General features: G+C 41.3%; 6 protein-coding genes across 6 annotated transcripts in view; 4 read left to right on the top strand and 2 right to left on the bottom strand.

Annotated features, from left to right (window-relative positions):
• erap1b (endoplasmic reticulum aminopeptidase 1b) overlaps positions 1 to 18,055 on the bottom strand; it is a 184,136-nt gene that overhangs the window by 65,854 nt on the left and 100,227 nt on the right. The window lies entirely within an intron of this gene.
• Positions 1,228 to 3,685, bottom strand: LOC132974430 (gastrula zinc finger protein XlCGF57.1-like). Its single transcript, XM_061038498.1, has 2 exons — positions 3,362 to 3,685; positions 1,228 to 3,204 (listed from the first exon to the last, which is right to left on the bottom strand). The coding sequence occupies exons 1-2, from the start codon at positions 3,600 to 3,602 to the stop codon at positions 1,889 to 1,891; spliced, it is 1,557 nt and encodes a 518-aa protein (XP_060894481.1). The 5' UTR covers positions 3,603 to 3,685; the 3' UTR covers positions 1,228 to 1,888.
• LOC132974434 (zinc finger protein 70-like) lies at positions 4,592 to 6,094 on the top strand. The gene is made up of 2 exons (XM_061038501.1): positions 4,592 to 4,868; positions 5,008 to 6,094. Exons 1-2 carry the CDS (start codon positions 4,697 to 4,699, stop codon positions 5,841 to 5,843), a joined length of 1,008 nt encoding a protein of 335 aa, XP_060894484.1. The 5' UTR covers positions 4,592 to 4,696; the 3' UTR covers positions 5,844 to 6,094.
• LOC132974428 (zinc finger protein OZF-like) lies at positions 6,203 to 9,758 on the top strand. The gene is made up of 2 exons (XM_061038496.1): positions 6,203 to 7,129; positions 7,969 to 9,758. The coding sequence occupies exons 1-2, from the start codon at positions 6,889 to 6,891 to the stop codon at positions 9,360 to 9,362; spliced, it is 1,635 nt and encodes a 544-aa protein (XP_060894479.1). The 5' UTR covers positions 6,203 to 6,888; the 3' UTR covers positions 9,363 to 9,758.
• LOC132974436 (zinc finger protein 239-like) lies at positions 12,124 to 13,341 on the top strand. The gene is made up of 2 exons (XM_061038504.1): positions 12,124 to 12,947; positions 13,112 to 13,341. Exons 1-2 carry the CDS (start codon positions 12,293 to 12,295, stop codon positions 13,177 to 13,179), a joined length of 723 nt encoding a protein of 240 aa, XP_060894487.1. The 5' UTR covers positions 12,124 to 12,292; the 3' UTR covers positions 13,180 to 13,341.
• Positions 14,929 to 17,516, top strand: LOC132974435 (zinc finger protein 177-like). The gene is made up of 2 exons (XM_061038503.1): positions 14,929 to 15,237; positions 16,233 to 17,516. The coding sequence occupies exons 1-2, from the start codon at positions 15,060 to 15,062 to the stop codon at positions 16,916 to 16,918; spliced, it is 864 nt and encodes a 287-aa protein (XP_060894486.1). The 5' UTR covers positions 14,929 to 15,059; the 3' UTR covers positions 16,919 to 17,516.

Consider the following 18,055-nt stretch of genomic DNA (forward strand, 5'->3'; position numbering starts at 1 on the left):
ATTGTTCTTTATTTCTGTGTAAAGATCTGAACAGCTTAACTTCATCTTTATTGATGTTTTTATTTGTTTGTAACTCGATGTCTGTGAAGCATCAGAAAATGGGGGCATCTTTGGAAAATGTAAGATGCAAGCTGTCCTGAAATTTTCGACACATTTTCAGGAGTGCAGATGTAAAAGGGGCAAAACACTGTTTCACTAAACTAACATTTTTTTACCTTCATTTAAGGGATTGTTCCAGACAGAAATACAAACACTTTAGTCCTCTTAAGGTAAACTTCCCACTTTGGCATTAGATGTCATTATTAAGGTTAACATTTTCTACGTAGTTACACAGAAAACACTGCTAAAAATGTGTCAGTCATACAGGTGGTGAACGTATTTCTGCTGGAGTGTCGGCTCAGTGGTGTCTCATCTCTTTAGTGATCCATGATTTGAGTAAAACCTCTCCATAAGCTCCCAAGACAGCCTATGGACAGTGGCAGAATTCAATTGGGGGGGCCCTCCAACCAGTGTTCAGCAGAGTGAGTGATTCAAAGTTAACTAGGGTAAAAAATATAATAAAACCACTTCCACAGTAAAATCTAATTACAAATCAGTTGCTATTTAACCTTTTTAGTCTTAATTCCTGTCTATGAACCTTTACCTTTGTCTTCACTAACCATACGACTCATCTCTTATGGAAAACAAAACATTATTTAAAGTTGACCTGTTGATATGAAAACAGTAGTTTACATAGTATCACAATCACTGCTATGCAATCAGATCAAGTCAAAGGCAATATTAGCATCATCATTTCAGGAACAATTTTAAAAAGCATCTAAGACAGAAAAATATAAAATATGCGGACAACACATAAATATAAATGAGTACTTCCACATTAGCTGAAAAATCAATTATAGTAATTCATATTGTTTAAAAACACGTCAAAGATATAACCATCCAAATGCATGTGAATATGTCTTTATTTGTGCGCTTTTGACCTTTCTGTGAAATAAAAAAGTCCCAGGAAATAATGACGACAGTAGTCTGATGAACAATGTTGTTTGAACACGGCGTAAGGTATGAAAATAGGGACAAACACATTTTCAAAACTGTTCAATGACACATTTACTGAACCTTGAGATTGTAACTGGAACCTCTGTGCTGCAGTGATAGTGTTACACCTGAGACTTCTCTGTGGCCTTTAATCGAACTGAAATCAAATAAACAGCCTCTCACCAGTGTGTGTGTTTAAGTCTCTTTATTTCTGAACATATTTGCCTTCCTACATAGCCTTTTCAGACATTTATATGTAGAAGTGTACAAAACCTGAACTAACAAGGACCTGCATTTAGTTGGACTTCCTCAAATTTTTACACAAAACACTGATGTCAGGGTCTCTCAAGCGTTCAATCTGACTTACTGTATTATGCTACAGGCCTCGTATAGTGTTCTCTAAAATACTGTGTAAGGTACATGGATGTTAAATAATTAAAGCTTAGAAGAAGAAAACATTTCTAATTAAAAGACATTTGGCACAAGCAATTAGTCTGCACTCACTTTGAAACTAACTCTTTCCTTTGAATATGGAGAATATAAGTATCTTGTAAAAATGCTGCTGGTATATATACAAGTAAGTCTGAGAAAATGTAGAGAAGGCTAGAGGAAGAAACAGACCAATCACAGAATATGGCAAACACTTCAGATTTGACTAGAAGATGTTAAGCTTTCTTAAGAGAATGTGAAGAAATCTTCAAAGAGACTCAGCTGTTCATATTGTCGTTCAGGTGTTTTTTTTTTAAGGATTTGAAGAAATCCTTTCCCACAATTTCTGCATTTAAGTGGCTCCTCACTCAAACCCCCACGCTGAATCGTGCCCCACATACTACGGGTATGAGAGGCAGCGTTCTTATTCGTTTTCAGTAATTATGCGAGTTAGAGAAGTCTCACCTATGTGGGTTCTCATGTGGCTTTTCAGGTCACAATTACGAAAGTGTCCTTTCCCACAGATGTTGCAAAGGAAGGGCTTTTCCCCAGTGTGAGCTCTTCTCACGTGCACTATCAGGTTTTCATTAAAGCTGAACGCTCTCCCGCACGTCTCGCAGACAAATGGCTTCTCGCCAGTGTGGCTTCTGATGTGGATCTTCAGAGCTGACATGCTGAAGAATCCCTTCTCGCAGGTCTTGCACACGTACGGCTTCTCGCCCGTGTGGATTCTTGTGTGTTTTTTATAAAATGACACGTCGCTGAATCTTTTCCCGCAGGTTTTGCAAAGGTACGGCTTCTCACCCGTGTGGATTCTCATGTGGACTTTCAAGGCACCGTCGAGTCGGAACTTTTTCCCACAAATCGTACAGTTGTAGGGTCTCTCTCCTGTGTGGATGCTCACGTGTCTCTGCAAAAGTGACACGAACCGGAAAGCCCTCCCGCACGTGTCGCAGGTGTACGGCTTCTCACCCGTGTGGTCTCGCATGTGGCTCTTCAAAAAGGAAATGTTCGAGAAGCTTTTCTCGCATGTCGTGCAAACGTACGGCATCTCACCCAGGTGGATTTTCGCATGTTTCCTAAACATCGACACGTCGCTGAATCCCTTCCCGCAGGTTTTGCAGATGTACGGCTTCTCGCCCGTGTGGATTCTCATGTGGACTTTCAAGGAGCCTTTCAGTCTAAAATCTTTCCCACATGTTTTGCACGAGAATGGCCTCTCGCCTGTGTGGATGCTCATGTGTCTCTGCAAAAGTGAAATATACTTAAAAACTCTTCCACATGTGTCACACTTAAACTCACTTCTAACCGTTTGATTATCACAGTGCGTCTCTGACCAGCTGGGGTTATTTACATTGTCATTGTCACTTTCATGCGAGTGGTATTTAGTCCCTGACGGTGACTCTGCATTTTCAGTCGACCCTGAGACTTCAGGCCTGCCTCGTTGTTGATCTTGGCTGCGAAGTACGTGACAATTGTGAGAGAGGAACTGGGGGTCACTTTTCGCCTCTGGATTACTGTCGATGCTTCCCTCGTAAGTAGGGGTGTATATGAAGCTGTCAATCTCCTGCTTCAGTTCCAGCTGCTCTCCCTCCTGACTGGTGCTGATTTCCTCCTGCTCCTCTTTCACCTGTGGAGGCTCTGGGTCCTCTTGGTCCAGACTGGAGCTCCTCTCCTGGGTACAGAGCAGCTGGTCAGAGAGAACCTCCTCCTCCTTACAGACATGTTGCTGTGGGAGCTCTGGAGGGGACACAAAACAAAATGATACGAGCCTCCTTTAATCATAAGTGGACATGAAAGCAAGTGGTACCTTAACAACTGGGAGTATATATATATATATATATATATGTATATAAAAATCAAATGACGTTTGTTGTTGTCAAGAGTTTTTCCCCACCTATCCCTGATATATTTATTTCGGGTTTCCAAATGATATTCAGCAGTCTGCGCTGTCGCTCGATCTCTTCTTCATACTCGACGATAGTTCTTTTAAAAGCTCCGAATATCTCCTCAGCAGCAGCAGTCAGACGCTCGTTGACAAAACCCCGTAAACACTCAACAGAAGACATTTTTATTAGAGTATGATAAAGGTGTAACGATGGGTTTTCTAATGGACTAAACATCAGCAGTGTATTCATGCAAGTTACACGACCAGGACCAGGACAAGCACTCGTCGCGTATTTACTTCCGGTGGATATTCTTCTTCTTATGTAGATAAACGACGTTTGTTAAAAAAAATAAAAAAATAAAAAAATAAAAGGAAAAAAAGCTTGTAGGCACACTACCACCATCTACTGGAGCGGAGTATACATCATACTGTCTGTTTCGTAAAGAAAGTCAATTTTCCTCATTATTGCAGCCCACCAGAGTGACTGAAATCAGAAGTGAGAGTATTTCTAAAAAAAAAAAAAAAGGCTTTTGGGGGTCTTAAGTTGCAGTAGTTAGTTACATCATTTGGTTTATCATCAAGTAGGCCTACCATTGCAATGTTTGAGTGTAACTACATGTTCTCAAGTCATGTAACTAAGTAGCCTACATCTTCAGGGTCCTCAGGGTGTTGAAGATTGCTTTTTAAAGTCCACAGAAATCTCAGCAACTTCCAAAGTGTGAATAAATACTTTTATTCGTTGATAGCTGTGAATAATGTCCTCAAACAGATTTTGCATTAGTTCAAAACTTTAGCTTCAGGTCTGTAACCCCACCATAGACTGTGCCTACATCTAAATTATTATTATTATTATTATTATTATTATTATTATTATTATTATTATTATTGTTTATTTTTTTAAGTGACCTTTGGACATCTTTTGGTTAAAAACTGATATAAAGGTGTTTGTTTCTGATCGCGCTTTCAGTCTAATAACAAACTCCACCTGCCTGCATCACATTTTATTTTTTTATTTTTACAAAATGTGGCATCTTGATAAGTGACCTTTGGAAATCTTTGGTTTAATACTAATATAAGTTGTTTATTTATGGTGTCAGTAAAATTAAGCATGAAATAAATGAATAATGAATTATTATTATTATTATTATTTTTTTTTTCAAAGCGGAACAAAAGTCTAACTCATTTTCCCTGTCGGAGCTCAACAGGAAGTACACAATGCAGGCGCTGCCTGTGGGCGCTGCATTAAAAGCGCTTTAAAAGCTCTAGGTAAGGAACTGTCTCAGACGATGTGTTAGTTGATGCTTCTGACAATATTTTTTTTTTACATTTACGCATGAAGCAGAAATGTCTTCTGTTGAGAGTTTACGGGGTTTTGTCAACGAGCGTCTGACTGCTGCTGCTGAGGAGATATTCAGAGTTTTTCAAAGAACTATCGTCGAGTACGAGGAAGAGATCGAGCGACAGCGCAGACTGCTGGGTGACGTTTTAAATCCCGAGATAAAGCTGCGCAGAATAGGTTTGTACAACTTCCGTGAACTATTTACTAAAGTTGTTTCAGTGATTGTCTGAATCCATCGGATGCATTTCTGATCAGTAACGTTATCAGCCTCATACTATTACTATTATTCATAATTTTCCTGTGTACCCCCCCATAGAGCTCCCACAGCAACATGTCTGTAAGGAGGAGGAGGTTCTCACTGACCAGCTGCTCTGTACCCAGGAGAGGAACTCCAGTCTGGACCAAGAGGACCCAGAGCCTCCACAGGTGAAAGAGGAGCAGGAGGAAATCAGCACCAGTCAGGAGGGAGAGCAGCTGGAACTGAAGCAGGAGGATGAAACATTCTCAGGGACTCCGACTCATGAAGAGTGCGACGACAGTGACGCAGAACCAACGAAAAGACGTCGCAAAAACAACGGTCGCTGCAACAATGTGTACATCCCGAACTCGCCACATTTTCAGACCAGTCCTCGCTCAGAGAAAAGATGTAACAGCTGTGACACGTGTGGGAAAACGTTTAAGTACAAGTCGAGATTGCAGACACACGTGAACGTCCACACAGGCGAGAGGCCGTATTCTTGCGAAGTATGCGGTAAAGATTTCCGATTAAGCGGAGTGTTGTTAGTCCACATGAGGACCCACACGGGGGAGAAGCCGTACATGTGCAAAACGTGCGGGCGATATTTCCGACATCACGGTGAACTGACAATCCACATGAGGACGCATACGGGTGAGAGACCATACAACTGTAGCACCTGTGGGAAATCTTTCTGTCGGAAAGCCGAGCTGACTCGGCACGTGAGAATTCATACAGGTGAAAAGCCGTATTCTTGCAAAACGTGTGGCAGAAGTTTTAGAATCAGTAGTGATTTAGGGACGCACAGGAGAAGAGTTCACGATCGGGAGAAGCCGTACGTTTGTAAGATCTGTGCAAAACGGTTCTTTGCTTCTTCCGATTTGGCAAAGCATATGAAGCTGCATGCAGGCAAATAGGCTTCTATGTATGCAAACCTGGGATAATGTCGAACATTTCATTGAACATAATTACATTTTCAATGAGAAAAGGTACATTCTGGAGGATTCCTTTAAATTTAGTCAAACCTACCAAATGGATAGTATTTTGGACCCCTGTTTGTATATGTAGTAACAATGCTTGCCCTGATTAAGCAGTATGTGTTGGGGGGGGAGCATAGAATAATCAGATCATCAGAACTTATTTCATTAAAAGAAAATGTCCAAAATCATATATTTTGAATATGTCTTACTTTACACATCCCATTTTCACTGTAGTGATGTTTGTTTCATTTACAAACTTAATGAATACACAAATAATAATTTCCCTGATAGATTTTTTTTTTTTTTTTTTTTTTACTTGAACAGTCTGAAACGTCCACCACTGTCATGTTTTCTGTAACAGGTGTGAAGCCACACTCCTGTAGCAACAGTTATTTATACAGTATAGCCCTCTAAGTAAAAAAAATAAAATAATAATTCTATAAATTAAAAAAAAAAGTAAGAAGAAATAGATTCAGATCTACACAATGCCACACTCTCTGTTTCACTTACAATAATCACAACAACTCCAGTCTGGACCAGTCTGACTGAGGACTTGTGTGTCTTTTGAAGGGACACTTCGACCCTTCTTGTTTTGGCTAGATGGGTGCATGGCCATACCTTAAAACTCTTAGATTAGTGCTAGAATCTGTTGGAGAATCCACACAAAAACACAAGAGATGATGATGATGATGATGATGATGAGACTTGAAGATGGGACATATACTGTAACACACGTATCATTCAAAAGGTTATAACTTACCAGGTTGGATCCTGTAAATAGAATTTGTTTACTAGTGCATGTTTCCTGCCCGATAGGTGGCGGTAATGCGCCTTAAGGCTGGTATGACATCCGTCAATCTAAACAAAAAAAGAAGACGGAACCAAAAAAATACTACAGCACGTTCACTGTCGGTACTTAATAGTGGGACACACAGCGGAAATAAATAATTAAAGCACCAGTTGCTCTTTTGAATGGGGTTAGATGTTTGAAAAATATTCTTTGGTCGTACCTTACCTTAAAAAAAAAAAAGCAACCTGTAACACAAAAACAATGGCATCCGTGGATTGTTTGAGAGAGTTTGTCAACGAGCGTCTGACTGCTGCTGCTGAAGAGATATTCAGAGTTTTTAAAACAACTATCGTCGAGTATGAAGAAGAGATCGACCGTCAGTGCAGACTGCTTGGTGACGTTTTGAAACCTCAAATACTCTTACACAGAATAGGTTTGTTCTACCAAAATTAAAAAAAAAAAAAAAAAAAGATGAGCTCTGTTTAAAATTGTGTACAGACTCTAATCTGCTTTTTCTCTCCCCTCTCAGTAGTACATTAATACTTCAATCAATCAATCAATCTTTATTTGTATAGCGTCAACTCATAACAAGTGTTATCTCGAGACACTTTACAAGAAGCAGGTAAAATACCTTACTCTTTGTCTGTTAACATTACAAAAGAGCAGGTAAAAATACCTTACTTATTGCTGTGTTACAAAGATCCGGCCTATCCATCATGAGCACTTTAGCAAAGCAGCAAAAGTTACAGTGGTAAGAAAAAACTGCCTTATTAAAAGGCAGAAATCTTCGGCCGGATCCCCGGCTCATGACGAAACAGCCTTCACAGGCCTAGACTGCGCCGGGTTTGGAAAGGGATAGGGGGAGAGATGGGATAAGATGCAGGAAGAGGGATAGGGAGCAAGGGGGAGAGGGGAGGCAAGCCGTCCATCAACAATCCGGTAGGGGGGGGTTGTTCTGGCAGGCCGTCAACCAACGATCTTGAGGAACCTAAGAGAGCTCAAGAGCTCCCAGGAAAGTAGGTGGTTAGTGACTGAGATTTACAGATAGATACATGCAGTAATATGATGTACTGTATATGCACAGAGAGAGAGAGAGAGAGAGAGAGAGAGGAGCTCAAGGTGCCAGTTCCCCCGGTAGTCTAAGCCTATAGCAGCATAACTAAGAGCTGGTCTACACCAGCACCAGCCCTAACTATAAGATTTATCAAAAAGGAAAGTTTTAAGTCTATTCTTAAAAATACAGACTGTACTTCTGTTCTTTGTCCCCTCCAGAGCTCCCACAGCAACATGTCCTCAACGAGGAGGAGGTTCTCACTGACCAGCTGCTCTGTAACCAGGAGAGGAACTCCAGTCTGGACCAAGAGGACCCAGAGCCTCCACAGATTAAAGAGGAGCAGGAGGAAATCAGCACCAGTCAGGAGGGAGAGCAGCTGGAACTGAAGCAGGAGGCTGAAACATTCTTGGGGATTCCTCCTTATGAGGAAAGTGACCACAGTGACGCAGAACCAGACAGGGACAACCAGCTCCTCCGTCACAACTCTCACGTTTCTGAGAACCAGAGAGTCAAGCCTGGAGACTTCATGTCAACGAGGAAATCAAAATCCCCCGAAAAAAGAGCCAAAAGAAGAAATAACAAATCGAAAATATCAACGATTCACAACAAGCAGGGAGACACCGTGTCAAGTAGAAATTTGTCAGAGACTGAATGTAATCCTCACACAGGTGCAAAGGTCCTCGATTGTGACGTATGTGGGGAAGCTTTTAAGAACAACTCAGGGTTACAGACACACATGCGAGTTCACTCCGGTAAGAAGACGCATACATGCAAAACTTGTGGTAAAATGTTCAGTTTTAAAAGTTTACTGGAAACACATGCAAAAATCCACACATGTGAAAAGCCTTTTCCTTGTGAAAAATGCAGCAGATCTTTCAGATTAAAGGGTGAATTGACAGCTCACATGAGGACACACACAGGTGAGTATCTGTACTCCTGCTCCTCCTGTGGAATAGGATTCATTAGGAGGGACGCGTGGCTCAACCACATGGGAATTCATGCAGGAGAGAAGCCACACACTTGCAAAATATGCGGGAAAAGTTTCAGCAGTGATTATAATTTGAAAGGCCACATGTCAACCCACGCGGGTGCAAAGCCTCACTCCTGCAAAGCATGTGGGAAAGGTTTCTTTCTGAAGTCACAGCTGACAACACACTTTAGAACTCATACTGGCGAAAAGCCTTTTCCTTGTGAAACATGCAGCAGATCTTTCAGATTAAAGGGTGAAATGACAGCTCACATGAGGACACACACAGGTGAGTATCTGTACTCCTGCTCCTCCTGTGGAAAAGGATTCATGCGGCGGGACGGGTGGCTCAACCACATGAGAATTCATACAGGAGAGAAGCCATACACTTGCAAAATATGCAGCAAATCTTTCAATGCAAGAGGCAACTATTTAAACCACATGAGAAGACACACGGGTGAGAAGCCGCACTCCTGTCTCACCTGTGGAAAAGGGTTTTTTCTGAAGCACGATTTGATGACTCACATGCGAATTCACACTGGGGAAAAGCCGTTTCAATGCACAATCTGTGGCAAGTCTTTGCGAGATAAGAAAAGCTTGAAAGACCACATGATGAGACTCCACAATTCCATGGATCAGCCCTAACGTTGGGACCGCCTGCCTAATGTTGTGTACTCACAAGTCTCGTCAGATCGTGGTCAAAACTGCCCTAATCTGTTAGGGACTGATGGACTTCACTTGAGCTCTGAAGGTGTGCTGAGGTATCTGGCACCGAGACGTCCACTTAGATCCTTGAAGTCCTGCAAGTTGTGCGGCTCAGTCTACATGGAAGTCAAAACGTTGAACTTGTTAGTCAAAAAGTGTTACTTCAACTTTTCCGTGAGATATTGTTCAATTTAAGTCCGGGGCAGAATATATGCTGTGTGTTCATCAGTATAAGGACACATCTCATGAGGGTTAATGATGAGAACAGAAAGGCTACTGCCCATAATCTCTTAGCAACACAATTCAGAATAAAAAAAAACACTCTTCTTACCCTGATTTAATGGAAGTGAAACTCTTGTATTATTCCATACTATTCCTGTATTTTCTGTTCCTTTATACATGTGTGTGAGCAAGCAAAAGGAGCCACTAGCTGGACTCGAACCTGGGTCGCCCACTTGGCGGACTATAGCCTCTGTAGAGGGGCCATGACCTAACCACTAGGTCATCTGCGCCACGATAGATTTCTTTTGGATTCTAAGAAATTGTCATTATTGTTTATTTAGTTGAGTTGTGGGGGAATCGGATTGTTCCTCCTATCCCTTTTCATAATATAATAATTTATATTTTATGAATCCTGTGATGGGAAATTCAGTTTTACACTGTTATATTGAGTATGTTTAATATATATTATATTAAGTATTTAATATTGTTATATTGAAAGTGCTACACACACACACATTGAAATACACAAACGCACAAACAGGATCCTATGAACATACGCTAATGGAGAGATGTCAGAGTGAGGGGGCTGCCTACAGGGAGCGCTCCTGAGCTGGTAGGTGGTTTCGGTGCCTTGCTCAAGGGCACCTCGGCAGTGCTCAGGAAGTGGACTGGCACCTCTCCAGCTACCAGACCAATTTCCAGACATCGTCAGCGCCCCCGGACTGGAGCCGGCGACCCTCATGTTCCCAACCCAAGTCCCTACAGACTGAGCTACTGCTCAGGCTCGCTCTTGAACTGAGTACAATGCCAGATGGAGCAGCAAGAAATTCAGCAAGTCTCTCAGATGACTGGAGTAGATCCTGAAGTAAGTACTAACTCCAAAATAGAATCCGTGGATCAATGAATCGAGAATCGTTTTTAATCGAAAAAAAAGATTCTGAATCGAAATTGAAATTGTGAGACAACCAAACATTCCCAGCACAAGTTTTCACATCAGTCACACTTTATCAAATGTCTCCTCTTCAACACAACCGCTTGCATATCAGGCGACAATGTTGAGGTCACCAGATATGCCCCCCCCCCCCCCGCCATTGTCATGTTTTACTTTTGATATTTTGTATTATCTTGTTCAGTCATATAGGAATATATATTCATGTACTAAGGCACCTGTAATATTTTAGGAGGTTTATTTGTGGTTCCTAACTGTGTCTAATAGTGTGCAGAATATTTTGTATGATTGTTTAAGAATCACAAGCAGTGCATCATGTTTGAGTTACATCATGTTTGTGATACACGTGTGTACTTCAGTGGACCCAGATGTCTGATAATATACAGCCACAATGAATTGATGTGCTTCGAATAAAAAAATAATTACAATAAAAACCGATGCACGCTTGGATGTTCCTTTTCGTGTACAAGTGTGCAACACTAGTCCTGTTCTAACACAGTTAAAAGTGAAAAGTTATGTCCCTTTATCATTCTGTCTTCTTGTGCACGGGGCATGATTAAGCCTTTGAAAGGGAAGAGCTGGAGCTAGATAGCCGGAGGTCTTTTATCAAAGTCTAGTTACACAACAAAAGTTATCTTTTATAGTTTATAAGTTTAAGTTTATAATCAATCTGCACAGCCTCATTGTGTAAAACAGACTGAAGTTTATAATGTTGAACTTGTTAATGAGTGTAAAACACACTGTCCCTGCAGCAGCTGGACTGTTGTGTACAGATGAAGCAGTCACTGTCCCACATGCGAACAAAAGCAGTGAGACACTGATGACTCTTTGTTGTTTCTACTCCTAACCACCCCAACTATGTGTTCCTCCTTTCCCCCCCTTCTCACAAACCAAAAACAACATGTCTACAATAAGCCAAAGTTTAACAATAGTTCCTAAATAGATACAAGCACTGAAGTTGCGTTTCTGTCTTTGGAAACATAGTATTCCTGTATTTTCTCTTCCTTTATACGTGTGTGAGCAAGCAAAAGGAGAAATTGTTGTCTTTATATTTATATATTTATATACAGACCCAATGTAATTTAATGTATCAGGGTGACATTCAGCGGACAGTCCAGGAGGGGGCGGTATTCCACCAACAGCCAATCAAATCAAGGTAAGAAGAAGACACCAAGCGGAAGTAAACAGTTCAAGCGGTGGGAGCTGTGACAGGGGGGGGGGGGGTGATTCTGTAGTGTTACTGCGGACATATAGATTTATTTTTGCACAGCAGCAAACATGTCTTCAGTTCAATACTTGAGAGAGTTTATCAACGAGCGACTAATCGTGGCGGCAGAAGAAATATTCGGAGTCATAGAAAAAACTATCGTCGAGTACGAGGGAGAGATCGACCGTCATCGCAGATCGTTAGGTGGGTAAATCTCAAGTTTTCAGTACATATTGCTGTGATTTGATCGATGCATGAACTATATCGTGATGTAGTTGTGTCGCTTGTGTCTGCCCCCCCCCCCCCCCCCCCCCCACAGAGCTCCCACAGCAACATGTATGTAAGGAGGAGGAGGTTCTCTCGGACCAGCTGCTCTGTACCCAGGAGGGGAACTCCAGTCTGGACCAAGAGGACCCAGAGCCTGCACAGGTGAAAGAGGAGCAGGAGGAAATCAGCACCAGTCGGCAGGGAGAGCAGCTGGAACTGAAGGAGATGACTGACGCGTTAAAGTGGACTCCTCCTCCTGCTCGTGAGGAAAGTGACCGCAATGAACCAGAGGAGAAAAGTGACCGCCAGACCTTCTTTCACACCTCTCATGTGACCGAAAACTACCATCAGACACCTGAAAGGACAGAGTCAGAGCCGCAGAATAGACATCGCGAAAGCAACGGTGACAGTGTTTACGACTCGACCGCGTCGCATTCTAACTGTATTGCTCACGCACGCGCGACACCTTTCAAGTGTGACACGTGCGGGAAAGCTTTTAAGCAGAAGTCGAGCATGGACAGCCACCTCAGAATCCACACGGGCGAAAGGCCGTACCCCTGCGGCACCTGCGGGAAAAGGTTTTCCCGGATGCCGGACTTGAACAGGCACGCGAGAATCCACACGGGCGAGAAGCCGTACTCGTGCGAGATATGCGGGAAGGGGTTTCTGCTCAATTGTCTCGTGAAAAACCACATGAAGATCCACACGGGCGAGAAGCCGTTCCCCTGCGGCAGCTGCGGGAAAAGGTTCTCGCGAATGCCAGACTTGAAAAGGCATTTGAGAATCCACACGGGTGAAAAGCCGTACACCTGTGAAACATGCGGGAGAGCTTTCAGGTATACGGGCGACTTACTAGTTCACACGAGAAGAGCCCACACCGGTGAGAAGCCGTACCTTTGTAACACCTGTGGTAAAAGATGTTTTGATGCATCTCAGCTGGCAAAGCACACAGTATTGCACTTAGTTAAGTAGCCTTGTGGTTATTATTATTATTATTTTTTTTTTAAAGATGTCTTTTTTTGGCTTTTCGTCTTTATTGGACAGTTGAGTTTGAAACCAGTGAGAGAGTGGGCGGGAAGACGTGCGGGAAAGGAACCACAAGCTGGCCTTGAACCTGTGCTTCCCACTTGGAGGACTATCGCCTCTGTACATGGGGAACCAACTGAACTGTTAGGCACCTGTGCTCCGTAGCCTCGTATTCGCAGCGACGATGTGGAACTGCTTCAGTTTAAGTTAAAAGCTAAATCTCCGGAATCTCACTAAGCAAGGAGTGAATTAGTAACTATGCCGTGAGGATTTGTGCAGCGGTTTTGAGATACGTTTTTTCCACACAAATCTCACTGTGGACATTCTTTACTTTGACTGCTTTCATGTGAAAAACTGATCCCTGAGACAATAAAATGTCTGAAAATAAATGTTGCTGTTACGATTTTCTTAATGTAAATTGAAGAAGGTTTTAGAGAGATTTATTTTCACATATATCAATTAATCAATCTTTTAGAAAAAGAGCAGCTGTAGACCTTACTTTTTTTTTTTTACATTATTTACAAAGACTCAACATTAACCCACCATGAGCACAGCACTAAGCATTTAGCAAAGTAAAACTGGCAAGGATAAGATAAGATTTACCTTTATTGATCCCTGCAAGGGGAAATTTCAGTTTTTACACTCTGTAGTCATGCAACACACACAGGCTGAAGTATATATACACACAAACAGGATCCTATGGACATGCACTAATGGAGAGATGTCAGAGTGAGGGAGCTGCCCACAGCGGGCGCTCCTGAGCTGATGGTGGGGAGGGGCTTTGGTGCCTTGCTCAAGGGCACCTCTTCAGTGCTCAGGAGGTGATCTGGCACCTCTCCAGCTACCAGACCAACTTCCATATTTGGTCCGCACTGGGACTCGAACCGGCGACCCTCCGGCGACTGCCGCCCTGCATGTAAGAGGCAGAAGCTGACTCATGTTGAGCAGCTGTCTGCCAAAACTGAACAAATGAGAGCACATGCTGTGTCAGGTCATCTAAATGTGTAAGAGAATAAGACTCTACTCTCCATACAAGACATTTTGTAACCTCGGTCACCTTTTGACTGACCGATAATAGTCGATCCAAAGTGAAAGAAGATACCCAGATGTGTTTTTGTTTCTTCCAAAATCAGATTAACATTGTATCTAGCAGCGTCATAATAATTTCCAATCCGTCATAAGTTTTATTTTATTATGTTTTTACTATTAGTTTTAAATGTGTGTGTGTGGAAATGCTTAGTTTTAGTTTTTTTTTTTTTTTTTTACAAGGTTTTGTCTCAGATTTAGTTTTTGTCTTTGTATTGTAAATGTTTCAGAGAGAGGTATCAAGTAACTTCTTTAAAAAATACCCTATAAAATATAGTGCAAGTAAAGGAGACAACTTCTGACTTCTGCAGTCAGCAAGCTCATCCAAAATTGAAAACGCAAACTGCAAAGATAGCTGTGTCACTCAGGGTGCGTGTTTCAAGGACTACAACTAATGACATTTTCTCTATGACTTTATTTTAGTTAGTTTAGTAAATAAAATACAGTTTCACTTAGTTGTTTTTTTTTTTTGGTAAAGCCTTGTTTTTATTTTAGTTTCAGTTAACGAAAATGTTTTTTTTACATGATAGTTTTCTTTATTAATTGTAAGGGAACTGTTTGATATCTGATATGAGTTATACTTTGACATTAATTTATTGGAATAATTTCACATATATGTACGTTATTATTTTAAAATATTTATAAAGAAAACGACTTGAGGGATAAGAGATAACTATGCGTTCATTTCTTATAAAATGTAATGTATTTTGCCTTTGTTGTCGTTGTCCCGCCGTTCCTCCTCCACACCAGTAGGGGGCTGTAATGCGCTATCACGATGTCTGCCAGTCGCCATGAAAGAAGATAACAGGAGCTAGCAGTTGTAGAAGAAGACGAGCCTGGTTCAGCTAGTAGACCTCAGCCTGTAAAGTTTATTTACACAATGGAGTTGTCTTCAGTGAATTGTTTGAAAAGTTTTGTGAGCGAGAGGCTGACAGTTGCAGCTCAAGAAATATTCGGAGTATTTGAAAAGACTTTACTTGTATACCAAGAGGAGATCGTCCGTCAGCGCAGACTTTTAGATGCCGTCCTAAAACCAGACATAAAACTACAACGCACAGGTGTGTAACATTTTGTTTTTAAAAAAAAAAAGTTGATTATTGACACTTTGGATAAGAAATGTTCCTAAATAGCATCGATAGATTGTATCTACAATAACAACAGTTCGAGCAGAATCCGGACTGATGACCACACCGTCTTATAGACTAATAATTGTAGTAACACAGAAATGAAAGAAAGAAATACCTCATCATCAAATAAAAATGATCCCGGACCAAAACAACAAATCGGGTAGATAAAGTAACATGGCCACTGATCAATCAATCAATCAATCAATCAATCAATCAATCAATCAATCAATCAATCAGTCAATTTTTATTTGTATAGCGTCAACTCATAACAAGTGTTATCTCGAGACACTTTACAAGAAGCAGGTAAAATACCTTACTCTTTGTCTGTTAACATTACAAAAGAGCAGGTAAAAAGACCTTACTCATTGTTATGTTACAAAAGAGCAGGTAAAAAGACCTTACTCATTGTTATGTTACAAAAGAGCAGGTAAAAAGACCTTACTCATTGTTATGTTACAAAGATCCGGCCTATCCATCATGAGCACTTTAGCAAAGAAGCAGAAGTTACAGTGGTAAGAAAAAACTTCCTTATTGAAAGGCAGAAATCTTCGGCCAGATCCCCGGCTCATGACGAAACAGCCTTCACAGGCCTAGACTGCGCCGGGCTTGGAAAGGGATAGGGGGAGAGATGGGATAAGATGCAGGAAGAGGGATAGGGAGCAAGGGGGAGGGGGGAGGCAAACCGTCCATCAACAATCCGGTGGGGAGGGGGTGTGGTCTTACATATTCTGTATTTTGTTTCTACAAACAAACATAGCACCTAGAGTGCGCACTTGCCTAGGTCAAACCCAGTCCCGGTGTGTCACAATACCGAACAGCATGGTTAACTATAGTAATGATGGAGGTCATTCTTTTGGCCTCTTAGAAATGTGTGGTTGTATTAAGATCCTGAAACTAAAGAGTACACAATTTGTCCTTGCCTCCAGATGTCCCACAGCCACCGATCGGAGAGGAGAGGGTTCTTCTTGACCTCCAGAGTAGCACCCGTCTGGACCAAGCAGATCCAGAGCTTCAGATTAAACAGGAAGAGGAAGAAGTCTCTACCAGTAATGAGGAAGAGCTATTTGCACTGCACCAGGATACAGAGGCCTTTAAGTTTAGTCCAGCTCGTGAGGGAAGCAACCCCAGTGAAGATGGGACTCTACTGTTGGATCCTCATCAAACTCCAAATATTACAGAGCAAGAACCGCAGTCCACTTATTCAGATGAATGGATACAATCTGAATTAAAAAAAACTGACACAGACCTAAATGTTGACCAGCATTTTCCAACAGGAGTGGAGCAGTACATGTGCTGCATTTGTGGGAAAAGTTTCAAAATGAATTCAAAATTGAAACTGCACATGAAAATTCACACAGGGGAAAAGCTTTTCTGCTGCATGTACTGCAACAAGGGGTTTGTTTTCAACTCATCACTAACAAGGCATCTCCGCGTGCACACAGGGGAGAAGCCCTATGAGTGTGGTTTGTGTGGGAAAAGGTTCAATGTCAGTACAACCTTGAAAGTCCACTACAGAACCCACACAGGTGAAAAACCGTATCAATGCAAGATGTGCGAAAAGGCTTTTACCACCTGTTCAAACTTAAAGAAGCACATGTCTTTACATCAATGAGGTGGGAAGTAGGAGATTGTGCAGGAAATGATAGTAACAAATACAATGCTGCAGGATGTAACAACATCTGCACATTTCTTATTTATTTATTGATCTACTAGTAGTTCAGCCACAGGCACACCAGGACTGTTGCATGGTATAAGATTGATGTTTTTATATCAAACAGAATTCTTGGAATTAAACAATATCTTTTATGTGTTACAGCACAACATGCAACATTTATTTTGAATCATTTGTGCTATGGACTGATGATTTATTTTATTATGATTTTTACTTGATTAAGATATCAAAGGTACCGGTTGCCCTTTGCTAAGGGTTTAAAGTGAAACAATACTTTGCAGCATTCAGCATGAATAACACGTTTATTGCACACAAGGACTTGTGCTCGGTGGTGTAACATTAATGTTTTATACCAAACATCACGGTTAACAGCACGGTTTAGTAAAACAACAATCTATAATTGAAGTAAATGACATGCACACATATCAATCATAGGTCAAATGTTGCTTACATTGGCTGATTTAATTGAAGTCTAAATACAGAGCTGAAAATTATGTGTTACTAGTTGAACATTTTATTATTAAATAGGTTTCTTATCAAAGTTTTGCTCACTTGTTATTTGTACAGTATCAACTTGTAACTGATGGTTCATTTCCACAGAGTGACCTAAATTAGTTTTAAACCTAAAAAACCAAAATGAAAAAAGTCATTTTATTAAAATGTACCCTGTAAGTATAAGTCCAGTAAATGAGGGAATGTGTAGCACAAAGTACAAAATGACAATTTCAACACTATAAATAGACCTACTGGAAGAAATACTACTGTCTCTACGTTAAATGTGGAAACACAAGCAAGATCAGGGTTTACCGTACCAGACCATACCAAACGGTACTGAACCAAAACGGACTATTTGGTGGAAACGTCCCACGTGAATACAGCGTAGTAGTGATGTGAAAAGCAGTTCTTTTCAGTGTACTGAATCAGTAGAATCAGTTCAGTAAAGTGATTCGTTCAAAAGATTCGTTCACCGAATCGTTCAGTACTTCTCCGCAGCTCTGTCTGTGAATCAGAATTTAATAAGCTGAAACACGGCCGAACGTTTAGTTCTGCTCGCGATCGTACTGAGAACAGCCGGTG

This window comes from Labrus mixtus, chromosome 5, assembly GCF_963584025.1.
Source record: "Labrus mixtus chromosome 5, fLabMix1.1, whole genome shotgun sequence".
In the NCBI taxonomy this organism is placed as follows: Eukaryota; Metazoa; Chordata; class Actinopteri; order Labriformes; family Labridae; genus Labrus; species Labrus mixtus.